This window comes from Cottoperca gobio, unplaced genomic scaffold, assembly GCF_900634415.1.
Source record: "Cottoperca gobio unplaced genomic scaffold, fCotGob3.1 fCotGob3_284arrow_ctg1, whole genome shotgun sequence".
NCBI classification, from domain to species: Eukaryota; Metazoa; Chordata; class Actinopteri; order Perciformes; family Bovichtidae; genus Cottoperca; species Cottoperca gobio.
The window spans coordinates 207,501-235,062 of NW_021166894.1; the positions used below are offsets into that span (position 1 = coordinate 207,501).

Genomic DNA, 27,562 nt, shown 5'->3' on the forward strand with positions numbered 1-27,562 from the left:
TTGTATTTATATTTTGTTCAACTTAAATTATATAATATATAATTATATATATTTTTTAACTGTATGCAAACTTGTGAATATGATTGTATAAGTTGCTAAAACAAATTGAGTAACCTGCAGGGAATGTTTAGTTCCACGCTCCCTGAACTCCTCACTGTATTTGCTTCATGTTGTTACATTTGGTCCGAGTCGCCGGAACCTTTCGGTTTCTTTTCTCTGTTCGGTCGCACCAAATAAAACAGTTAATTTGCAGAGGGCCGTGTACGAAGGAGCAGAAGTCTTTCTTATTGCTCAGACATTTGGCGGTAGAAAATGTAAACACGGAAACAAGCGGAGAAAACACCAACGAAGCTACATGGAGTACGACACATTTGTAAAGAGTTCAGAACAAACAACTTCTGTATGTTCTGTGTGTCCGCGCTCAGAGTCTCCTCTTCACTTCTAAATGTTCGCAGTGTGAAGATCAGTGTGAGACGGCAGCTGACCTGTGTGGAGGATGTGAAGTCGAGATCATCGAAGCTGTGGATGTCGAAGGAGTTCTTTGTTAGAGGATCAGTTTTAAACTCTGCAGACCTGAAGGAACAAAATACAAACCGGTTATCAGTGTTAGCGCTGCGTTACCGTCCCCTACAGGCCGCAGTGCTCGTTACAAACATCCTCTATGTGTCGTCTGCTGGGGTCAGAATACTCCGTTTGTCAGACGCCGGTTAATGAAACAATAACAATAATACATAAACAATGACCTTCCTCAGCGTGACCTCAAAACAATGAAACAGAAAAGAGACACAACTGACAACACAGCTTCTGTAAAACTCCCATCAGGGTGAAGATTCTCAGAGACACTTCTCAGTGTTGCCGTGATCTCTTTTGTGAGGCGTCACTAACGAGGCCACGTCGTGCAGCGGCGGCAGAAACACATGTAGTTACTCAACGTCCCCGCTGTGTGTGTGTGTGTGTGTGTGTGTGGTTGTGGTTGTGTGTGTGTGGTTGTTTTATGTTTCATGGTCATATTTACCACAGCAGCTCACTGGAGGAGTGGTGGGAGGTGCATCGCTTCTCTTGCCTCCCCCTGCGTCCTCCGTCCTCCACGTCCAGGTTCACCTCGTCCCATTTGTCCATAGGAGAAGACAGACTGACTGTGAACACATCAACCACGTATTATTTATTCATATTACTTTTATTATTATTATTCTTAATAATAATAGTATTAATATTAATATTATTAATCAGTATTAATATTAATAATATTAATTAGTATTAATATTAATAATATTAATTAGTATTAACATGAATATTATTAATTAGTATTAATATTAATAATATTAATTAGTATTAACATGAATATTATTAATTAGTATTAATATGAATAATATTAATTAGTATTAATATAAATATAAATAATTAGTATTAATATGAATATTAATAATTAGTATTAATATGAATATTATTAATTAGTATTAATATGAATTAGTATTAATATGAATATTATGAATTAGAATTAATATGAATATTATTAATTCGTATTAATATGAATAATATTAATTAGTATTAATATTAATAATTCGTATTAATATTAATATGAATAATTAGTATTAATATGAATATTAATAATTAGTATTAATATGAATATTAATAATTAGTATTAGTATTAATATTATTAATTAGTATTAATATGAATATTATGAATTAGTATTAATATGAATAATATTAATTAGTATTCATATTAATCATATTAATTAGTATTAATATTAATAATATTAATTAGTATTAATATTAATAATATTAGCCATTTTCACTGAGATAAATCTTTTAACCAACAACAGTCCTGATCATAACGACCAAATATGTTTTGGTCGTACCAAGATGTTAACCCTTTAAACGCCCATTTGTTTACATAAAGCCACTATTGTTGTTGTTGTTGTTGTTGTTATGATGACATTTTTTTTTCTTCTGTATACTAAAGGCTACAGGTCATTTTATTTTTCAGTGTGTGAAGTGTCATTTACACAAAATAATCAAAACATTATAAATTAAAAAAACAAAAGTGTTAGCTGCTGATATCACTTTCTCTATGAAGTTAATGAGAAAATAAATTACAAAAATAAGACAAGTTGTAATAAAGTTTTTTAAAGAAAAGCATGCTGGATACTAAATATTGTCTCATGATCAAAAGTTCATCAAACAATAAGAGACTCGGGGTGAAACAGGAAGTTACATTCTCATCACATTAAAAGCTCAGATTAAATCAGCCTGACTGAGCTCAGAGCTTTTAACAAAATGAACGACAACATGAGGAGAAGCAGCGGAAAACAGACTGAAGCTGTTTTCAGTCTGACGGCGGCGGATGTAAAAATGTCATTATTTCTAATATAAAAAAAAATATATATATATATATATATATATATATATGTATATATGTCTATACACTCACTGGCCACTTTATTAGGTACACCTGTTCAACTGCTCGTTAACGCAAATATCTAATCAGCCAATCACATGGCAGCAGCTCAATGCATGTAGGAAGGTGGACGTGGTGAAGACGAGCTGGTGAAGTTCAGACAGATCAGAAAGGGGAGGAAAGGTGATTTAAGTGACTTTGAACGCGGCAGGTTGTTGGTGCCAGACGGGCTGAGTATTTCAGAAACTGCTAATCTTCTGGGATTTTCACGCACAACCATCTCTCGTGTTTACAGTGAACGGTTCGAAAGAGAGAACATCCAGTGAGCGGCAGTTCTCTGGGCGCCATGCCTTTTTGATGCCAGAGGTCAGAGCAGAATGGCCAGACTGGTTCAAGATGATAGAAAGGCAACAGTAACTCAAATAACCACTCGTTCCAACCAAGGAATGCAGAAGACCATCTCTGAACGCACAACACGTGGAACCTTGAAGCAGACGGGCTCCAGCAGCAGAACACTACACCGGGTGCCACTCCTGTCAGCTAACAACAGGGAACTGAAGTTACAGTTCACATCAAATCAAATCAAATCAAATTTATTTGTATAGCCCAATATCACAAATTATACATTTGTCTCAGTGTGCTTTACAGACTGTACAGGTTACAACATCCTCTGTCCTTAGACCCTCGCATCGCACAAGGAAAAACTTCCTAAAAGAAACCCCAAAATTAAAGGGGAAAAAATGGAAGAAACCTCAGGGAGAGCAACTGAGGAGGGATCCCTCTCCCAGGACGGACAGACGTGCAATAGATGTCGTGTGTACAGGATAAACAACATAGTACAAATACAACATTTGACAGAAATTATGTTGTGTTGGAAAAAAAAAAAGAAATAGAAAGTTTGGATGAATCCAGGAAAATGTCAATAAGGCTTCCCGGTGTCCAGCAGGACCAGGTCAGCAGGCGCTGTCACGATTCATGATCCTGACGTAAACTTTATCAGTGGCAACCTGCCACATGAGAGACAGACACTCCGGGGATGATACCCCGGATGGTGAGTTAGTAACATACATTTACATAAATGCATACAGATAGAGAGGGAGAAGAAGAGAGGGAGAAGAAGAGAGAGGGAGAGAAGGAAGAGAGCAGGGAGGTGTCCCCCGGCAGTCTAAGCCTATAGCAGCATAACTAGGGGCTGATCCAGGGCAAACCTGAGCCAGCCCTAACTATAAGCTTTATCAAAAAGGAAAGTCTTTAGCCTACTCTTAAATGTGGAGAGTGTGTCTGCCTCCCGAACACAAACTGGAAGCTGGTTCCACTGGAGAGGAGCTTGATAGCTGAAGGCTCTGGCTCCCATTGTACTCTTAGAGACTCTAGGAACCACAAGTAACCCTGCAGTCTGGGAGCGTAATGCTCTAGTTGGTTTATAAGGTACTATGAGATCTTTAAGATATGCTGGAGCCTGACCTTTAATTGATTTGTAAGTCAGGAGAAGGATTTTGAATTCTATTCTGTATTTTACCGGGAGCCAGTGCAGAGCAGCTAATACAGGAGTAATATGATCCCATTTCCTTGTTCTAGTCAATACACGTGCCGCTGCATTTTGGATCAACTGAAGAGTCTTAACCGACTTTTTTGGACAACCTGATAACAATGAGTTGCAGTAATCCAGCCTTGAAGTAACAAATGCATGGACTAGTTTTTCTGCATCATTTTGAGACAGGATGTGTCTTATTTTTGCAATGTTACGTAGATGAAAGAAGGCAGTCCTTGAGATTTGTTTTATGTGGGAGTTAAACGACAGATCTTGATCAAAGATGACGCCAAGATTCCTTACAGTGGTGCTGGAGGCCAAATTAATGCCATCCAGAGCTTCTATGTCATTAGAAAATGCGTTTCGGAGGCGTTTAGGGCCAAGTATAATAACTTCAGTTTTGTCTGTGTTTAACATCAAAAAGTTGCTAGACATCCAAGTTTTTATGTCCTTAAGGCATGCTTGAAGTTTAGCCAATTGATTGGTTTCATCTGGTTTAATTGATAGATATAATTGGGTATCATCCGCATAACAATGAAAGTTTATAGAGTGGTTCCTTATAATATTGCCCAAAGGAAGCATATATAAGGTGAATAGAATCGGTCCAAGTACAGAACCCTGCGGAACTCCGAGACTGACTTTGGCTGTCATGGAGGATTTATCGTTAACAAGTACAAATTGAGATCGCTCAGATAAATAGGACTTGAACCAGCTTAGTGCGGTTCCTCTTATGCCAACACAATGTTCCAGTCTCTGTAGTAGAATGTCATGATCAACAGTGTCGAAAGCAGCACTGAGGGCTAACAAGACAAGAACAGAGACGAGTCCTTTGTCTGAAGCCAATAGAAGGTCATTGGTAACTTTCACCAGTGCCGTCTCTGTGCTATGATGAACTCTAAATCCAGATTGAAAAACCTCAAATAAACTATTATTATGTAAAAAGTCACACAACTGTTTTGCGACTGCTTTCTCAAGGATTTTAGCGAGAAAGGGAAGGTTAGATATCGGCCTATAGTTGGCTAAAATCTCTGGATCAAGACCAGGCTTTTTAAGAAGTGGTTTTATTACAGCTACTTTAAAGGATTTTGGTACGTAGCCAGATAATAAAGACAGGTTGATCATATTTAATAACGAAGTGTTAATTAAGGGTAAAACTTCTTTAAACAGTTTAGTTGGAATCGGGTCTAAAAGACAGGTTGATGGTTTAGACGATGAGATTGTTGAAGTTAGTTGGTTAAGGTTGATTGGAGTAAAACAGTCTAGATATATTTCAGGAGTTACAGATGTTTTTAAAATTCCAACAGTTGAAGTTAAGTCATTACCAATTGAGGTCAGGAGGAGATTAATTTTGTCTCTAATAATTATAATTTTATCGTTAAAGAAACTCATAAAGTCGTCACTACTGAGAGATATAGGAACAGAAGGCTCTGTAGAGCTGTGGCTCTCTGTCAGCCTGGCTACAGTGCTGAAAAGAAACCTGGGGTTGTTCTTATTTTCTTCTATTAAGGAAGAGTAATAAGCTGCTCTGGCATTACGGAGAGCCTTCTTATACGTTTTAAGATGATCTAACCAGACTAAACGAGATTCTTCCAATTTAGTGGAACGCCATTTACTTTCAAGATTTCTCGACTTTTGTTTTAGTTTGCGGATTTGTAAATTAAGCCATGGAGCTTTCTTTTTCTGTTTTATGATCTTCTTCTTAAGAGGAGCGACAGAGTCGAGTGTTATTCGCAGTGAGGCTGCAGCGCTATCAACAAGATGATTAATTTGGGAGGGACTAAAGTTAGCATTGGAGTCCTCTGTTATATTGATATTGAGTCCTGGTATTGAATCAAGTGCTGATGGAATCACTTCCTTAAATTTAGTCACAGCACTTTCAGATAAACATCGAGCGTAGGATATTTTGCCTACTGGCTTGTAGTCCAGTAACAGGACTTCAAAAGTTATTAAAAAATGGTCTGATAAAAGAGGATTATGTGGACACACTGATAAACTTTCAATTTCAACACCATATCCCAGAACAAGGTCCAGAGTGTGGTTTAAACAGTGAGTTGGTTCATGTACATTTTGACTGAACCCAATTGAATCTAATATTGAGATAAATGCATTATTAAGGCTGTCACTATCAACATCCACATGAATATTAAAGTCACCTACAATAATTACTTTATCTGTTTTAAGGACTAAATTTGATAAAAATGTTGAGAGTTCAGATAGAACTTCAGAATACGGACCAGGAGGGCGGTACACAGTAACAAATAAAATTGGCTTTATTGTTTTCCATGTTGGGTTTGAGAGCGTAAGAACAAGGCTTTCAAAAGAGTTATATTTTAGTTTAGGCTTAGGATTGATCAAGAGGTTTGAGTCAAATATGGCCCCAACTCCACCTCCTCGGCCAGTACCTCGAGGAATGTGAGTATTAATATGACCAGGTGGAGTAGATTCATTTAGACTGACATATTCTTCATGTCTCAGCCAGGTTTCAGTGAGACAAAATAAATCAATCTTATTATCTGATATTAAATCATTTACCAATCCAGCTTTCGTTGATAAAGATCTGATGTTTAAGAGCCCACATTTAATTTTTTGATTTAGTTGCACTTTTGCAGTGGTGGTGTTTATTTTAATTAGGTTTTCATGTATAACTCCTCTTCTGTTAACCATAGACTTGATTAGTTTCAGTGGTCGTGGGGCAGACACAGTCACTATGGGGATTTGAGTGGGTGACTGCCCGGAAAGAAGCACAGAGAAGTGTGTAAGACTACAACTCTTTGTCCTGGTCTCAACTCTGGGTTGTCATGGATTAGGTCCACTAATAGACTGTGTAATATTATTGGATATGAGATCTGCTCCAGCCAAAGTAGGATGGATGCCGTCACTCCTAATCAGACCAGGCCTTCCCCAGAAAGTCCGCCAATTGTCTACGAAGCTCACATCATTATCTGGACACCACCGTGAGAGCCAGCGACGGAATGATGACATGCGGCTAAACATGTCATCATTCAAAAGATTTGGCAGAGGACCAGAGAAAACTACGGAGTCCGACATTGTTTTGGCAAATGTACACACCGACTCCACATTAACTTTAGTACACTCCGATTGACGCAATCGCGTGTCATTACCGCCGACGTGAATAACAATCTTACTGTATTTACGTTTAGCCTTAGCCAGCAGTTTCAAATGTGCTTCTATGTCGCCCGCTCTGGCCCCCGGAATGCACGTGACTGTCGTCGCTGGTGTCTCAAAATGAACGTATCTCAAAATTGAGCTACCGATAACCAGAGTTGGCTTCTCAGCTGGTGTGTCACTGAGTGGGGAGAATCTGTTAGAAACAGCAAGCGGTTGGTGGTGAACCGTGGGCTTCTGATAACACTTCTTTCGGACAGTCACCCAGTCTCCCGGCTGCTCGGGTCCCGCCGGGGGACGGCTAACAGGAGATACCACTGGTCGACCCGCACCGACTATAGGGGGCTTGCTAACAGCTACACTTGCTAACCGCTGACTAGCCATGGTGCGGAGCCGCTCATCTATCCCTCTAAAACTCGCCTCCAACCCTGCGTATAAACTACATTTAATACACGTACCATTATCACTAAAGGAGGCCGAGCAATAGCTAAACATGAAACACACCGAGCAGGAGAGAGCAGAAGAGGGAGATGCCATCGCTAGCTGCCGAGCTGCAGCAGCTAACGTTAGCAGAGCCGAAAGGAGCGTAAAGAATTGAGGATTTAGCGAGAGTCGCTAAGAGAAGGAGGATAAGGAGAGAGTTGTAAGTGCTTAGGAAGTACAAGTATAGGTTTAGATAGATGACAGGTAATTAGCCGATGTGATCAAGAATATAACAACATTAACTGGGTCAAACTGGAGCTGCCGAAGTATGCTACCAACAACACAGAAACATTAACAACCGGAAATGACGCGCTTACCGTAACCACCTGAACATCTGGACTCAACAAAACTGGACAATAGAAGATTGAAAGATGTTGCCTGGTTTTCTGCTGCGACATTCAGACGGTAGGCTCAGAATTTGGTGTAAACAACATGAAAGCCTGGATCCATCCCTCCTTGTATCAACGCTTCAGGCTGGTGGTGGTGGTGTAATGGTGTGGGGGATATTTTCTTGGCATAATTTGGGCCCCTTAGTACCAGTTGAACGTCGTTTAAACGCCACAGCCTACCTGAGTATTGTTGTTGAGCATGTCCATCCCTTGATGACCACAGTGTACCTTCTGATGGATACTTCCAGCAGGATAATGTCACAAAGCTCAAATCATCTCAAACTGGTTTCTTCAACATGACAATGAGTTCACTGAACTCAAATGGCCTCCAGTCACCAAATCTCAACCCATAGAGCACCTTAGGGATGTGCTGGAATGAGAGATTCGCATCATGGATCTGCAGCAACAGCGGGATGCTATCACATCAATATGGACCAACATCTCTGAGGAATGTTTCCAGTACCTTGTTGAGTCGATGCCACGAAGAATTAAGGCAGTTCTGAAGGCAAAAAGGGCCCGGTACTTGCAAGGTGTACCTAATAAAGTGGCCGGTGAGTGTATGTATATATGTATATAGGGCCATAACTGGGGTGTGTGCTGTGCTTTACTGAAGTCAGTGTGTGCATTACAGCTGCAGGAGATCTGAGATCAGCTGATGTTCGACTCACTGGAGCTTCCTGTGTGTTGCTTTAGTCTGCAGTACCTGAGTCCAGTGAGATCTTCTCCGGTGTTCTGGGGCTGGCAGGCCGGTGCTCCACCTCCACCTGGATTAGCTCCGTCTCGTCAGGTCTCGCCCGGCGTCGAGGGCTCCTGGAGCTGCCCTTCCTCCTCAGAGGACTTCTCCTCTGCTCCTTGCTACTGCCACTATTACTGCCCCCGCTGCTCTGCCCCGGCTCACTGAGGTCCACCAAGTCCAGAGCTGTGGACAGAACTGCAGGACGACAGGACGGAGGGTAAAGTCAGCTGAGGGGAAAATATGGATCAAGATTCTGAATTGATTCATAACTTCCAAAAGTTGATTATTCCACAAGCAGCTGGATTTTGCTCCTGATGGACAGTAAGTCAAAGTTGTGTCAAGCATTAAATACATGTTAGTTTGTGCACAATTTATTTTTGGTAAGCCTAACGCTGCCAATTGTATTTATGTACCAGGCAGCATTTCTATTTTTATACAACTTGAACTTGTTTTTCTTCAAGTCACTGAGAAATTGAGAAAAACCTTTTAGTACAAAGTGTTTATTTGTGCAGGTTTATCATGAATAAATGTTCCTTTTGTCTCAGCTTTGCTCTGCTTTCATGTATCATTACTCACGGCGCCTTTCTTAGTGCACAAAGTTCCAACTTTAACATGTACAACCATCTGATGAAACTCTGCTGATGGAGGTAATACATGTGTACGGCTTGAATAAGATTATAATGGACATAAACCTGCAGTCAGAAGTGAAAGTGAGCTTTTAATCAATAAATCTCTAAATTACATGTTGACTTTAAGTAAACAATAATGTTTTCTATGCTTTCCTCACGGTGACCTTTACACGTCATCTTCAAACTCTGAAACACGATCACAGTTTGAACCGGACGGATGACTTCAGTGAACAGAGTCTGTTTGAGATAATGAATGTGAAGAGGACGGAGCAGGTCACAGGTGCTCATTAATGGGGGGGGGGGGGGGTACCTGCTGAGTCGGAGGTGACAGATGGGCACAGCGCAGGAAGCAGGACAGCCAAGGACACAAAGTTAGACGAGGACAGGAAGAGACAGATTTGGGAGAAAACAGAAGAAGAAGAGAAGGACGGAGGAAGAATAAAAAGTTCAGACAGAGAAAAGACACAAAGACATAGAAGAAGAAGGAGGAGTTCTTTATTATAGCTATAACATCATATCTGATGTTATGTTATGATGTTATTATTGTGCATTATGTCTGTAAGAGAGATGATAATAAAACATTGTATTACAGAATCTAAATGCTGCCTGGACCTAAAAACACAATCCAATAAAATGACAATAAAATAAGAGCAAAATAAAAAGGTAAAAATAAGTAAGTATAAGTATTCGATAAGATGCTAAAATAATAAAACAATAGAAATGATTATTAAACATACACAGCACTGGAGTATATAAACAGCAGGAACGTTACACGTGCGTTTACACGTTTATTACATTATTCATAATCAACAATTAGCAAGTCGACAGCTTTGTGATCTTGTAGTCTTGTAGTCTTTAAGAACCAGATGTTGTAAGTTAAAGACATTTAAACAGCAAAACTCCCCCGGTGCTGCGAGCTCACTGAGCTAACGACTAACTAACTGAGCTAACGGCTAACTAACTGGCAGCAGCTAGCGGTTAGCTGCTTTAGCAGCAAGTAAAGCTTTCCGTACATCAGGAAACGTAAATCATGGAGAGTCGTTGCAGAGCAGCCGGAGGAGCAGAAAACATTTTCTACATAAAATATGATCTAGTTTCACCGGAATCATCTTAGTGCCGTTAACCTCACGCACTTCTCCGGGAGGTGAAGTTAACAAACTGTCAGAGACAACATCTCCCATTTATGATGTTTTATTTGACTGTTGCCTCTTGTCTGTCTGTGACTTTGTATGGTGCTGTTACCATCTGATCAGGTCTCTCTTGAGAATGAGACCCTGTGTCTCAATGACATTTTACCTGTATAAATAAAGTTTGAAAGCTCTGAGGCGAGAAGAAGTTTGTTTACTAGCGCAGGAATCGACTCGTGGCTCTGCTTCAACAGTGCGAGAGTCTGACTGACATCTCGGACGGCCGGTCTGGAGCAGCTGATCGGGCCATGATCGGTCCTGACTGTAGAACGAGTCGTGCTGCTCATCAATCGGGTCAGAAATGAACCCCCAGTAAAAGGGGACACACAGGAGGATTTCAGATGACACTTATACAGGACTGTCTCAGAAAATTAGAATATTGTGATAAAGTTCTTTATTTTCTGTAATGCAATTAAAAAAACAAAAATGTCATGCATTCTGGATTCATTACAAATCAACTGAAATATTGCAAGCCTTTTATTATTTTAATATTGCTGATTATGGCTTACAGCTTAAGAAAACTCAAAAATCCTATCTCAAAAAATTAGAATAGTTCCTCAGACCAAGTAAAAAAAAAGATTTATAACAGCAAAACAAAATCAAACATTTGAAAATGTCCATTAATGCACTCAGTACTTGGTTGGGAATCCTTTTGCACGGATTACTGCATCAATGCGGCGTGGCATGGAGGCAATCAGCCTGTGGCATTGCTGAGGTGTTATGGATGCCCAGGATGCTTCAATAGCGGCCTTTAGCTCATTAGCATTGTTGGGTCTAGTGTCTTTCAGCTTCTTCTTCACAATACCCCACATATTCTCTATGGGGTTCAGGTCAGGGGAATTGGCAGGCCAATCGAGGACAGTAATGCCATGGTCAGTACACCAGTTACTGGTGGTTTTGGCACTGTGGGCAGGTGCCAGATCATGCTGGAAAATGAATTCCTCATCTCCATAGAGCTTTTCAGCAGACGGAAGCATGTAGTGCTCTAAAATCTCTTGGTACACAGCTGCATTTACTCTGGGCTTGATGAAACACAGTGGACCAACACCAGCAGCAGCTGACATGGCTCCCCAAACCATCGCTGACTGTGGGAACTTCACACTGGATTTCAAGCAACTTGGATTTTGTTCCTCTCCAGCCTTTCTCCAGACTCTGGCGCCTTGACTTCCAAATGAAATACAAAACTTGCTTTCGTCTGAAAAGAGGACTTTGGACCACTCTGCAACTGTCCAGTGCTTCTTTTCCATAGCCCAAGTCAGACGCTTCTTCCGTTGTCTTGAGTTCAGAAGTGGCTTGACCATGGGAATACGGCTATTGTAGCCCATTTCCCGGACACGTCTGTGAACAGTGGCTTTTGATACCTGGACTCCAGCTTCAGTCCACTGTCTTTGAAGCTCCCCCAAATTCTGGAAGCGACTCTTCTTCACAATGCTGTTAAGGCTGCGGTCATCTCTCTTGATTGTGCAGCGTTTCCTGCCACATTTCCCCCTTCCAACAGACCTTTTGTGGATGTGCTTTGAAACTGCACTCTGTGAACAGCTTGCTCTTTGAGACATTTCTTTTTGTGTCTTACCCTCCTGATGGAGGGTGTCAATGATGGTCCTCTGGACAGCAGTCAGATCAGCAGTCTTCCCCATACTTGTGATTTAGTTTACTGAACCAAGCTGAGTGTTTTTCAAGGCTCAGGAAACCCTTGCAGGTGTTTCGAGTTAATTAGACGATTCAAGTGATTCGTTGAACACCCTACTAGTATACTTTTTCATGATATTCTAATATTTAGAGATAGGATATTTGAGTTTTCTTAAGCTGTATGCCATAATCAGCAATATTAAAATAATAAAAGGCTTGCAATATTTCAGTTGATTTGTAATGAATCCAGAATGTATGACATTTTTGTTTTTTTAATTGCATTACAGAAAATAAAGAACTTTATCACAATATTCTAATTTTCTGAGACAGTCCTGTATACGGTTAGATATTGAATAACATACTCGGGGCAGTGATAATTAGTGATGATTCAAATCTTAAAATCAATTCCCAAACGCACAGTGTACTGAAGCTACAGTTGGATATTGATATTGATTATTTTTGCTCCAATTAGAATTAGAATTATTCTGGCAGCGGCGCTTTGAGTACCAAGATGTCTGCAGCTGGTGGTGATTCTGATACTTCCAAAACAGCGAGCTGAGCATGTTGAAGGGATAAAGAGGAGCCCTGCTGAGCTGTGGAGGACGGGGGAGACAGAGGTGATAAGGAGGGGGACTCTACCTGCTGTGTTGGAGGTGAGGGGGCGGGAGGACGGGGCGTCGCTCCGGATCTCCGACAGGAAGTCATCAATGGAGGGACTCAGCAACGGTCGACTCTCCTGCTGCTCCCGAACCAGCTGGAGACCAGAAACACCAGAGAGACACTTTACTGTCCTCTACTGCTTTTCTTTACTGTACTCAACTGTGTTTCTTTACTGTCCTCTACTGCGTTTCTTTACTGTACTCTACTGTGTTTCTTTACTGTACTCTACTGTGTTTCTTTAATGTACTCTACTGTGTTTCTTTAATGTACTCGACTGTGTTTCTTTAATGTACTCTACTGTGTTTCTTTACTGTCCTCTACTGCTTTTCTTTACTGTACTCTACTGTGTTTCTTTACTGTACTCTACTGTGTTTCTTTACTGTACTCTACTGTGTTTCTTTACTGTCCTCTACTGCTTTTCTTTACTGTCCTCTACTGTGTTTCTTTAATGTACTCGACTGTGTTCTTTACTGTCCTCTACTGCTTTTCTTTACTGTACTCTACTGTGTTTCTTTACTGTACTCTACTGTGTTTCTCTACTGTGTTTCTTTACTGTACTCTACTGTGTTTCTTTACTGTACTCTACTATTGTTTCTTTACTGTACTCTACTGTGTTTCTTTACTTTACTCTACTGTGTTTCTTTACTTTACTCTACTGTGTTTCTTTACTGTACTCTACTATTGTTTCTTTACTGTACTCTACTGTGTTTCTTTACTTTACTCTACTGTGTTTCTTTACTGTACTCAACTGTGTTTCTTTACTGTACTCTACTGTGTTTCTTTACTATACTCTACTGTGTTTCTTTACTGTCCTCTACTGCGTTTCTTTACAGTCCTTTATTGCGTTTCTTTACTGTACTCTACTGCGTTTCTTTATTGTACTCTACTGTGTTTCTTTACTGTCCTCTACTGTGTTTCTTTACTGTACTCTACTGTGTTTCTTTACTATACTCTACTGTGTTTCTTTACTGTCCTCTGTGTTTCTTTACTGTACTCTACTGTGTTTCTTTACTATACTCTACTGTGTTTCTTTACTATACTCTACTTTGTTTCTTTACTGTACTCTACTGCCTTTCTTTACTATACTCTATGGTGTTTCTTTACTGTACTCTACTGTGTTTCTTTACTGTACTCTACTGTGTTTCTTTACTATACTCTACTGTGTTTCTTTACTGTACTCTACTGTGTTTCTTTACTATACTCTACTGTGTTTCTTTACTATACTCTACTGTATTTCTTTACTGTACTCTACTGTGTTTCTTTACTATACTCTACTGTGTTTCTTTACTGTCCTCTACTGTGTTTCTTTACTGTACTCTACTGTGTTTCTTTACTGTACTCTACTGTGTTTCTTTACTATACTCTACTGTGTTTCTTTACTGTCCTCTGTGTTTCTTTACTGTCCTCTACTGTGTTTCTTTACTGTACTCTACTTTGTTTCTTTACTGTCCTCTACTGTGTTTCTTTACTGTACTCTACTGTGTTTCTTTACTATACTCTACGGTGTTTCTTTACTGTACTCTACTGCGTTTCTTTACTGTACTCTACTGTGTTTCTTTACTGTACTCTACTGTGTTTCTTTACTGTACTCTACTGTGTTTCTTTACTATACTCTACTTTGTTTCTTTACTGTACTCTACTGCGTTTCTTTACTATACTCTACTGCGTTTCTTTACTATCCTCTACTGTGTTTCTTTACTGTACTCTAGGGTGTTTCTTTACTGTCCTCTACTGTGTTTCTTTACTGTCCTCTACTGTGTTTCTTTACTGTACTCTACTGTGTTTCTTTACTGTCCTCTACTGTGTTTCTTTACTATACTCTACTGTGTTTCTTTACTGTCCTCTACTGTGTTTCTTTACTGTACTCTACTGTGTTTCTTTAATGTCCTCTGTGTTTCTTTACTGTCCTCTGTGTTTCTTTACTGTCCTCTACTGTGTTTCTTTACTGTCCTCTGTGTTTCTTTACTGTACTCTACTGTGTTTCTTTACTATCCTCTGTGTTTCTTTACTGTCCTCTACTGTGTTTATTTACTGTCCTCTGTGTTTCTTTACTATACTCTACTGTGTTTCTTTACTGTCCTCTGTGTTTCTTTACTGTCCTCTACTGTGTTTCTTTACTGTCCTCTACTGTGTTTCTTTACTATACTCTACTTTGTTTCTTTACTGTACTCTACTGCGTTTCTTTACTATACTATACTGTGTTTCTTTACTATCCTCTACTGTGTTTCTTTACTGTACTCTAGGGTGTTTCTTTACTGTCCTCTACTGTGTTTCTTTACTGTCCTCTACTGTGTTTCTTTACTGTACTCTACTGTGTTTCTTTACTGTCCTCTACTGTGTTTCTTTACTATACTCTACTGTGTTTCTTTACTGTCCTCTACTGTGTTTCTTTACTGTCCTCTACTGTGTTTCTTTACTGTACTCTACTGTGTTTCTTTACTGTCCTCTGTGTTTCTTTACTGTCCTCTGTGTTTCTTTACTGTCCTCTACTGTGTTTCTTTACTGTCCTCTGTGTTTCTTTACTGTACTCTACTGTGTTTCTTTACTGTCCTCTGTGTTTCTTTACTGTCCTCTATTGTGTTTATTTACTGTCCTCTGTGTTTCTTTACTATACTCTACTGTGTTTCTTTACTGTCCTCTGTGTTTCTTTACTGTCCTCTACTGTGTTTCTTTACTGTCCTCTACTGTGTTTCTTTACTGTCCTCTACTGTGTTTCTTTACTGTCCTCTGTGTTTCTTTACTGTCCTCTGTGTTTCTTTACTGTCCTCTACTGTGTTTCTTTACTGTCCTCTGTGTTTCTTTACTGTCCTCTCCTGTGTTTCTTTACTGTCCTCTACTGTGTTTCTTTACTGTCCTCTCCTGTGTTTCTTTACTGTCCTCTACTGTGTTTCTTTACTGTCCTCTACTGTGTTTCTTTACTGTCCTCTCCTGTGTTTCTTTACTGTCCTCTACTGTGTTTCTTTACTGTACTCTACTGTGTTTCTTTACTGTACTCTACTGTGTTTCTTTACTATACTCTACTGTGTTTCTTTACTGTCCTCTACTGTGTTTCTTTACTGTCCTCTACTGTGTTTCTTTACTGTCCTCTTCTGTGTTTCTTTACTATACTCTATTTCATTTCTTTACTGTCCTCTACTGCGTTTCTTTACTGTACTCTACTGCGTTTCTTTACTGTACTCTACTGTGTTTCTTTACTATACTCTACTGTGTTTCTTTACTGTCCTCTTCTGTGTTTCTTTACTGTCCTCTACTGTGTTTCTTTACTGTCCTCTACTGTGTTTCTTTACTGTCCTCTTCTGTGTTTCTTTACTATACTCTACTTCATTTCTTTACTGTCCTCTACTGCGTTTCTTTACTGTACTCTACTGTGTTTCTTTACTGTACTCTACTGTGTTTCTTTACTGTACTCTACTGTGTTTCTTTACTGTACTCTACTCTGTTTCTTTACCATACTCTACTGTGTTTCTTTACTATACTCTACTGTGTTTCTTTACTATACTCTACTGTGTTTCTTTACTGTACTCTACTGCGTTTCTTTACTGTACTCTACTGTGTTCTTTACTGTACTCTACTGTGTTTCTTTACTATACTCTACTGTGTTTCTTTATTATACTCTACTTTGTTTCTTTACTGTACTCTACTGCGTTTCTTTACTGTACTCTACTGTGTTCTTTACTGTACTCTACTGTGTTTCTTTACTATACTCTACTGTGTTTCTTTATTATACTCTACGGTGTTTCTTTACTGTACTCTACTGCGTTTCTTTACTGTCCTCTACTGTGTTTCTTTACTGTCCTCTACTGTGTTTCTTTACTGTACTCTACTGTGTTTCTTTACTATACTATACTGTGTTTCTTTACTGTACTCTACTGCGTTTCTTTACTATACTCTACTTTGTTTCTTTACTGTACTTTACTGCGTTTCTTTACTATACTCTACTTTGTTTCTTTACTGTACTCTACTGCGTTTCTTTACTGTCCTCTACTGTGTTTCTTTACTGTCCTCTACTGTGTTTCTTTACTGTCCTCTTCTGTGTTTCTTTACTATACTCTACTTCATTTCTTTACTGTCCTCTACTGCGTTTCTTTACTGTACTCAACTGTGTTTCTTTACTGTACTCTACTGCGTTTCTTTACTGTACTCTACTGTGTTTATTTACTGTCCTCTACTGTGTTTCTTTACTATACTCTACTGTGTTTCTTTACTGTACTCTACTGTGTTTCTTTACTGTACTCTACTGTGTTTCTTTACTGTACTCTACTTCATTTCTTTACTGTCCTCTACTGTGTTTCTTTACTGTGTTACTCGACTACACATTGTTGTAAAACAGTAAATCATAGAATACTTGTTAGTAATACAAATTAAGCCCGCAGTGGAACATGCACTCGTCACATTACACAACAAAGATAATGTTTCTAAATGAGTCACAAAAATGGTGAAAGCTTGAAGAGTCATTCTGTGTTTGTGTGAAGCCTGGAGAACAGCAGAGGACTCACATTACATTCTACATTTTACATTCATGAACACAGCTGCTGTGTATTTCACCGTTACAATCTCCTTAAAACGTTTAATTCATCAGAGCTGCTGCTGACAAAAACAAGGAGCTCTGTCGCAGCCACACAACATGTACGACCTCATGCTCCATCTGTCACTCATGTTCCTCACATGTATTCAACGTTATTCAAACATGACAGCACATGTTCACGAAGCGCTGCATGCAGGAAGTGATGTCACTGCTCTATTTTAATGATAGAATGAAGAAAGAGACGTTTGTCAGGCTTCATCATGGACAGATTAAAAAACGTATTTGACCGCAAAAAGGTCTTATGCCTGCTCTAATAAAGGTTCAGTGTGTAAGATACGGCAGAATTTAAAGTTAAAACATTAAAACATGAACTAACATCAACAGTGTGAAGAGGGAACAGTGTTGATGTTAAACACGTCTGTGTTGCAGAGATATCTTCTGGAGTTAGCATGCTAACAGCTAGCTGCGCTGCGTCCAGGCCATAATACCACGTGTTCCTCTAGAGGTGATAGTGAGTCAGTGCAGTCTGCTCAGTACAGAGAGAAGAAGAACAGCTGCTGACTGGAGATGTTACAGTCGAGATCTCTGCACGTGGCAGAAACGAGGTTCATCAAACTTTCTGTTCACAGATGATCTCTCTGCTCGGATACATGCCGGCCGTATCCGCTGCACGCTCCCCTCCCAGGAAGCAGCACTATATCGGTGCGGAAACAAAAACACAAGTCGTTCCCTCGTCTCTGCCGCCACAAGCCAACATACAAACTATGAAGACGTAACGGTCCACGGAGTGTTCAGCCCCCAGTGCCACAGGAAACACATATCTGAGCTCCACGTGAAGATTATAAAATAGCAGAAATATTTAGTCCGGCTCTCAGAGCTTCAGCTGATCTAATGAACTGACTGACAGGCTTCCACAGGAGTGAGCAGGTGGCTCGGAATTAAACATTGAGAGAGAGAGCGCTGCAGTGTAATCCTTCATCAGTGTACGTCCACAAAAGTGTGTGTGCACTGACGGCTCAGACTGTCATTAGAAGCTCTGACAGCATCATGGAGCTGCAGAGAAATAAAACCTGTTTCACCTTGATGCCCTTTTAAACATATTGAGGCCTCATTTAGATGATAGAACAGCTACAATGTTAGCTTAGCCCTGATCAACCAAACTCCATTCAGAAAACAAGCATTTTAAGAGTTGTTTGCTTGTCGTCTTGCAGACCTGACAAACATGATTTTTTACAAACCATCATGAATTATTTCTGTTTCTTTTAATGCGTTCACTGCTACGGGAATAAACAAATGATCACGTGGTCAAACTTGTGTGAGTTGCGAAAAGGCATTCTGGGAAACATAGGACAACGTGAAACCTGTAATTCAGTGTTTCAATCTGAGGCCTGATTTAATCTGATCACAGATCTGTGTGTGTCTGGCCTCCTAATCCTAATTCACATGGCCGTGTACATCCACATGTCAACTGGAATATGCTTGTTTTTAATCCTGTGAAAGAGCACGACAGCACGACTGTCCACTAAAAGACTCAGATCTGACGTCATGCTTCATACTGCTCACTTCCACAGACTTCAGATGGGAGGTCCGATACAACCGAAGGACAGAAAGAAAAGTAGATTATTTAAGAAGTACAAGAAACAGAATATTAAACACGAGCAGATTAATTACAACATGCACCGTGGTCCTTATAGACACGCCCAGGAAGTGTGTCAACCACTTCCTGTTAGCATGTTAGCACCTCTCATAATAATTGGAGATAAATGATGAAACGTGTTTTATTCAGATATTATTTCATTGTTTAACTGGATGTTTTGTAATGTATTTTATGGATGCATTAATTGATGATTAATTACATTAGCTAGTTTAGTCTTTAGTTTCATGTTAAACTTTATTTAATTTTCTACTGTTCTATTTGCCACGTACATGTTAAATGTGCCGCTCACACCTCATGTTGTAATGCCGCCATCATTGTAGTTTTTTAAAGATTAAAATTCATAGAAAATAATATTATAAGAAGCACAATGTTTTACTACTTTGAATAATTCTTACGTCGGGTTTTAAAGTCACTTTGGTCTACAGATTTCAAAATAAAAGTCCGGGTAGATAGATCGACTGTAGATAAATAAATAAAACAGTTTGACCACAGCTGCGTGGATTATTTCTATTTATCACTTAATAATGAAACTGAACATGAAGCTGCAGGTTTCAGGTTCAAGCAAACAAGCAAGAATAAAAAATACAGAAATAAAAAGAACAAAAATTAATCTCTGAGGTCGTCATGCCAACCTTGGTTGTCACCGTGAGGAGGGGGTTTCCTTCTGAGGGCGCAGGAAGCTCCTTCAGCAACATGGCAACGACCCTTTCCCCTTTCCCCTACAACAGGCAGATCGGCAGGTTGATCACTCACACGCTAACCACATCCAGAGACACACCGCCACGTGGAAGCATAATGTTCACATATATAATAAATTCATCTGCCTTCTGAGCAGAGTTCAGATGTTAGTTGTTGCATTTCAAATAGCAAAAATAAAATGTGTAAGTCTGAACACGGCAGACACCCCAACTGTACTATATATATACACACATGTAACATATCAAAGTCTAACTATCAAATGTGTAAATGTTTTTTACATTAGGAGGTACCTTCTAACCCTAAGAACTCACTTTCTGCTTTATTACAAGGCTCCATCTTGCAAAACATGAAAAGAAGAAATGAACACAAGCAGTTTCGATATAATTAGTTTTAAAACAAAGTGTTAGAACATATTGTCTACATGTAGGAGGAAATATAATGTAATGATTTCTACTACATTTTCACAACATTTATTCTTAGTTTTAGGACAAATCAAAAAATGTCTTATTCAAAACATTATTCCAGGTAAAGTATAATAATAATAATAATAATAATAATAATAATACAAATAATATTATGATAAATGTAGGAATTGTATTGATGGTCTGGTGAAGGACAGCAGTACAAATGCAAAGCAAGTTCAGTCTTTTTTAAATAGTTTTAGATATTGCAGAGTTTATTTTCATTGTTAGCTATCAGGCTAGCCATCTAACGCTAACTTCCTAATTTGTTTTAGACAAATAATTGAGGACTGCTTTAAATGAATAAATTTAACAATATGATAATTATTATTTTCAACAATGTCTTGTTCTGGATTACTCATGGACAGTGTTTCTGTGTAATCACTTAGTTTAACAGACAGGTCGAGTTCCAAAACAATTATGAACCACAGCCGCACGTCTGTTTATTCACATACAAGCTGAAACCTACGTTTCAGCTTGTACTTTACTATCACCTAACAACTTCACTGATAATTACAGTTAAGTGAAGCTCCACCACACAGCTGCACCTGTAATATTGAGGAAGTGGATCAGAATTCATTTTGAAAGAGCAACGTCCGATGGTGTGACGTGTTATCAGTCCGTCACACTACAGGTCGAAACATCATCTTCAAACACCTGGATTTATTCAAGTTTCTCACCAAAAACTCAATTTTACAAGACTACATTTGAACACATCATAACGTTATCATTTACCAGCACTCATTTTTACTGAAAAAAGCTTGAACGCATCACAATGCAACTCAATGGAGCCTCTCTCCATCAACGTTATATCTATATGTATAACTATATATCAAGTTATAGTTACCACATACATGCATACAAAAATCTGTTTTGTCCGAAAGGCGTCTCTGGGAAGATCTTTGCTCGGCCCGAACAAATTTTTCATTGTCCCAGGATGAGTTAGACCAATATGTTATCACAATATGTTTCCTTTATTTTGATCGATGTTGATAATTATCATTCTAAAAATTGAATAAAATCAATCAGGACTGCAGCTATCGATTGTTTTAGTAATCAAGTTTTCTACCGATTATTCCCTCGATTAATCAAGTAAACAGATAAGAAATACTTCTACTTTAGTAAGGAACAATAGTAAACATACAAAAGACAAAATAAGACTGAATAACTATTGCAAACAATATTATAATCCGTCTAAACTAAACCAATTTAGTGTGTTTACATGCTACATTTCAATTTGGGTTAATTTTAAATGACTATACAATTACTTGCCTTATTATTAAATTTTTACGTTAATAAATTGATGTTGCTTCATGTTTTGAGTTGTAATATCAACATTTCCAAGCAAATATTCATATTTGCGATTAATACCGAAAAATTAATTAATCTAAATTAATCTCATGTATCAATATTTGCTGTGAGAAGCATTTCAAAATATTCAAATGTATTTAGAAGATGAATCAATGAGTAGCATTATAAACTGTCAACATGTCTTTTATTTAATACTCTTTCTCAAATATCTTGTCTGTCACATTTATCTCAGACAACACAGACCAACAGTTTGACATAAAGTGTAATTTAAAATCTGTCATCACATCTTTCAGTGCACAATAAACATTATGTTTACCGTTGTTAATGTGTCTCAGGTAGACTGATGTTAATGTGTCTCAGGTAGACGATGTTAACGTGTCTCAGGTAGACCGATGTTAATGTGTCTCAGGTAGACAGATGTTAATTTGTCTCAGGTAGACGATGTTAATGTGTCTCAGGTAGACCGGTGTTAATGTCTCAGGTAGACAGATGTTAACGTGTCTCAGGTAGACCGGTGTTAATGTGTCTCAGGTAGACCGGTGTTAACGTGTCTCAGGTAGACGATGTTAACGTGTCTCAGGTAGACCGGTGTTAACGTGTCTCAGGTAGACGATGTTAATGTGTCTCAGGTAGACCGATGTTAACGGGTCTCAGGTAGACCGACGTTAATGTGTCTAAGGTAGACCGATGTTAACGTGTCTCAGGTAGACGATGTTAACGTGTCTCAGGTAGACCGGTGTTAATGTATCTCAGGTAGACGATGTTAATGTGTTTCAGGTAGACGATGTTAATGTGTCTCAGGTAGACCGATGTTAATGTGTCTCAGGTAGACCGATGTTAATGTGTCTCAGGTAGACCGGTGTTAACGTGTCTCAGGTAGACGATGTTAACGTGTCTCAGGTAGACCGGTGTTAACGTGTCTCAGGTAGACGATGTTAATGTGTCTCAGGTAGACCGATGTTAACGGGTCTCAGGTAGACCGACGTTAATGTGTCTAAGGTAGACCGATGTTAACGTGTCTCAGGTAGACGATGTTAACGTGTCTCAGGTAGACCGGTGTTAATGTGTCTCAGGTAGACGATGTTAATGTGTTTCAGGTAGACGATGTTAATGTGTCTCAGGTAGACCGACGTTAATGTGTCTCTGGTAGAACGACTCATTCTGCGTCTGAACGCCTGATCGAGAGATGACGAGACTGGTCGCTCACTTTAGCATCAGCGGCGGTGCTAGCTAGCTCCGAGCTAGCTGCTAAGTGCTTTGCGTTGAGGTGATATTTCAGGCTTGAAGTTCTCCGATGGTTTGAACATTCTTTGCTGGAGGAATCTCACAGAGCGGAGCATCAACAGTTACATCCGGGAGTTTATTAATGTGAACTTTCCATTCACTGGGCCAAGTAACATCTGCTGTGGCCGCGCCGCGTCGGTGACGTAAAGAGTCAAGGGGGGGGGGGGGGGGGCATCTAAGAGCAAAATTAATCTACGTTAATGTTTTTGTTGCATTATTTTTTCTGTGATTAATTAATCAAAATTAACACGTTAATTCAACAGCCCTAATATATATATATATATATATATATATATATATATATATATAATATACATATATATATAATATACATATATATATATATATATATATAATACATATATAGAATATATATATATATATATATTATATTACTTATATTATATCTTATATTATATTATTAGATATAGATCTATATATATATATATACATATATGTAATATAATATATATATATATATTATATAATACATAAGTACTCTCTAAATCAGGAGCTCTTTCGATGATGCCATATGGCTCGCAGACAATTTGAGCTGTGTTTCGCAAAGGGCGGGACTTCACTCCCGACACAAACACCCATGCGCACACACCTACAGTCAGAGACAGAGAGGAGGAAAAGAGAAAAAAATATCCACGAACAGTTACTGTGCACAAACACCGTCTGTGTGCACTTTATCTCTTCTGTATTTCTGGGTTTTCTACAGTGTTTCTACCGTGTTTCTACAGTGTTTCTACCGTGTTTCTACCGTGTTCCTACAGTGTTCCTACCGTGTTTCTACCGTGTTTCTACCGTGTTTCTACAGTATTTTACAATATTTTTACAGTGTTTCTACAGTGTTTCTACAGTGTTTCTACTGTGTTTCTACAGTGTTTCTACCGTGTTTCTACCGTGTTTTTACCGTGTTTCTACAGTGTTTATACAGTGTTTCTACCGTGTTTCTACCGTGTTTTTACCGTGTTTCTACAGTGTTTTTACCGTGTTTCTACCGTGTTTCTACCGTGTTTCGACCGTGTTTTTACCGTGTTTCTACAGTGTTTCTACAGTGTTTTTACCGTGTTTCTACAGTGTTTGTACAATGTTTTTACAGTGTTTCTACCGTGTTTCTACAGTGTTTTTACCATGTTTTCTACCGTGTTTCTACAGTGTTTTTTTCCGTGTTTCTACCGTGTTCCTACAGTGTTTTTACCATGTTTCTACCGTGTTTCTACAGTGTTTCTACAGTGTTTTTACCGTGTTTCTACCGTGTTTCTACCGTGTTTTACCGTGTTTCTACCGTGTTTCTACAGTGTTTCTACAGTGTTTCTACCGTGTTTCTACAATGTTTCGACAGTGTTTCTACCGTGTTTCTACAGTGTTTCTACAGTGTTTTTAACCGTGTTTCTACAATGTTTCGACAGTGTTTTTACCGTGTTTCGACCGTGTTTCTACAGTGTTTTTACCGTGTTTCTACAGTGTTTCTACCGTGTTTCCAAAGTGTTTCTACAGTGTTTCTCTACCGTGTTCCTACCGTGTTTTCTACCGTGTTTCCAAAGTGTTTCTACCGTGTTTCTACCGTGTTTCTACAGTGTTTTTACCGTGTTTCTACAGTGTTTTTACCGTGTTTCTACAGTGTTTCTACAGTGTTTTTACCGTGTTTCTACCGTGTTTTTACCGTGTTTCTACTGTGTTTCTACAGTGTTTCTACAGTGTTTTTACAGTGTTTCTACAGTGTTTTTTACCGTGTTTCTACAGTGTTTTTACCGTGTTTCTACCGTGTTTCTACCGTGTTTCTACAGTGTTTCTACAGTGTTTTTACAGTGTTTTCTACCGTGTGTTTTACCGTGTTTCTACAGTGTTTCTACAGTGTTTTTACCGTGTTTTTACCGTTGTTTTCTACCGTGCAACAAACCATTAATAGAAATAATCTGATGTATTTTCAGGGAAGCAGGAACTTTATTGCTTGTATTTGATGGTCACAGCTGTTTGAAGGAAACTGTCTAATGTTCTCCCTTTCTCAGTTTCCTCACTGTCACAGCCCGGCTGTGTGTGTGTTGTGTGTGTGTCTGTGTGTGTGGTGTGTGTGTGTGTGTTCTAAAAATAACCTGCTGTTGTGCTGAGTAAACAGTCCTCCAGAGTCCCAGTAGAGCCAACCTCACTGCTGCAGCAAACACCGTCAATATCCTCAAAGAAACTCTAACATACACTGTAATAATGCTGCCAATGCTGCAAATATTGCTGATAATACTGCAAATACTGCTGATAATATGGGAAATACTGCTGATAATACTGCTACTAATACTGCTACTAATAATGCAAATACTGCTGATAATACGGCAAATACTGCTACTAATAATGCAAATACTGCTGATAATACTGCAAATACTGCTACTAATACTGCAAATACTGCTGATAATACGGCAAATACTGCTGATAATACTGCAAATACTGCTACTAATACTGCAAAATACTGCTGATAATACTGCAAATACTGCTGATAATATGGGAAATACTGCTGATAATACTGCTACTAATACTGCAAATACTGCTACTAATTCTGCAAATACTGCTGATAATACTGCAAATACTGCTACTAATACTGCAAATACTGCTGATAATACGGCAAATACTGCTGATAATACTGCAAATATGGCTACTAATACTGCAAATACTGCTGGTAATACGGCAAATACTGCTACTAATACTGCAAATACTGCTACTAATACTGCAAATACTGCTGATAATACGGCAAATACTGCTGATAATACTGCAAATACTGCTACTACTAATACTGCAAATACTGCTGATAATACGGCAAATACTGCTGATAATACTGCAAATACTGCTACTAATACTGCAAATACTGCTGATAATACGGCAAATACTGCTGATAATACTGCAAATACTGCTGATAATACGGCAAATACTGCTGATAATACGGCAATACTGCTACTAATACTGCAAATACTGCTGATAATACTGCAAATACTGCTGATAATATGGGAAATACTGCTGATAATACTGCAAATACTGCTACTAATACTGCAAATACTGCTGATAATACGGCAAATACTGCTGATAATACTGCAAATACTGCGACTAATACTGCAAATACTGCTGATAATACGGCAAATACTGCTGATAATACTGCAAATACTGCTGATAATACGGGAAATACTGCTGATAATACTGCAAATACTGCTGATAATACTGCAAATACTGCTACTAATACTGCAAATACTGCTGATAATACTGCAAATACTGCTGATAATACGGCAAATACTGCTGATAATACTGCAAAATACTGCTGATAATACGGCAAATACTGCTGATAATACGGCAAATACTGCTACTAATACTGCAAATACTGCTGATAATACGGCAAATACTGCTGATAATACTGCAAATACTGCTACTAATACTGCAAATACTGCTGATAATACGGCAAATACTGCTGATAATACTGCAAATACTGCTACTAATACTGCAAATACTGCTGATAATACGGCAAATACTGCTGATAATACTGCAAATACTGCTGATAATACGGGAAATACTGCTGATAATACTGCAAATACTGCAACTAATTCTGCAAATACTGCTGATAATACTGCAAATACTGCTACTAATACTGCAAATACTGCTGATAATACTGCAAATACTGCTGATAATACGGCAAATACTGCTGATAATACTGCAAATACTGCTGATAATACGGCAAATACTGCTGATAATACGGCAAATACTGCTGCTAATACTGCTACTAATACTGCAAATACTGCTGATAATACTGCAAATACTGCTGCCTAATACTGCAAATGCTGCTGCTAATACTGAGAAGCTAACGTCAGCTATAAAGGAACTACAGCAGGTCACATGACGTCATGCCACCACCACTAAGCTAACGGAGGCTAATGTTAGCGTGAAGATGTTTAGTCTCATTTAGACGCTTGTTAGTAACTGATGTTTTAAGACACGTAGAAGCTGCAGAGACTCACGAGTCGTGGATTTACTGACGAGATTAATATTCGGAGAATAAAACGTTAAAATCTCTTAACTTGTGTTACAGACATTATTTCAGGCTTCTAACCAAAAACAAATAAATAAATTAAAAAACATCGACTTCAAGACGAGGAACCAGGAAGTGCTAAAATGCTGACTCAGTCCTGCTGCCCTCTATGTGCTCATTATTCTCCTTTATCTTGTTCAGTGTGACCTGCAGCCTCCTCTCCTGTGTATTACACGTGAGATATTACCTTCAGAAGTCTTTAGATAGAAACTTTTCAATTTGTCCAACCATTCCTGCCATTCATCACTTTATTTAGACACGTATTGATGTTAAAACAAAGACTACAAGTGTAACTTCACAGTTAAACGTGTGATGAGCTGATGGTTCAGGTTTGGTCAGTAACTGAACATATAAATGAAGGTGTGGGTGAGACTGTGCCAAGGGCAGCAGCAGCAGCCTGGTCGGCTGACGGATGAATATTTTAGATATTTATATCCTCCAATCCTCCGGCAGCTCCACTGCTAATTAATCTTGTATGAGTGTTTCCCCCTGTGGCTCTTTGTGCCTCAGTGCTCCTCGCTGTAAGTACAGTACAGGACGACTACAGGAGCCTGCAGAGGAACAAACACGAACTACAGTCTGAGCTCCGTGGAGCACAAATAATCTACGGTCATTTCGTTATCTGCAGATTATTCTCCAGATTAAGTGTTTGGTCTATAAAATGTCAGAAAATAGTGAGAAATGTCTCAGTGTCTCAAGTCCAAGGTTTGTCTTTAAATGTCTTGTTTTGTCGCTTTAATATAAAACAGAAAAGCAGAAAATCTCCATTTTTGAGGCGATATAGCATCTTG

General features: G+C 38.8%; 1 protein-coding gene across 1 annotated transcript in view; it reads right to left on the reverse strand.

Annotated features, from left to right (window-relative positions):
* Positions 1-19,684, reverse strand: part of LOC115005230 (PEX5-related protein-like) — a 25,030-nt gene extending 5,346 nt beyond the window's left edge. Inside the window, exons 1-5 of the mRNA XM_029427013.1 lie at positions 19,583-19,684; positions 12,748-12,862; positions 8,631-8,858; positions 1,016-1,136; positions 486-573 (exon numbers count right to left, since the gene is read on the reverse strand). Of these exons, the coding sequence (XP_029282873.1) occupies positions 486-573; positions 1,016-1,136; positions 8,631-8,858; positions 12,748-12,862; positions 19,583-19,645 (615 nt within the window). The 5' untranslated portion in view covers positions 19,646-19,684. The remainder of the gene's footprint in view (positions 1-485; positions 574-1,015; positions 1,137-8,630; positions 8,859-12,747; positions 12,863-19,582) is intronic.
* Positions 19,685-27,562: the final 7,878 nt, after the last annotated feature.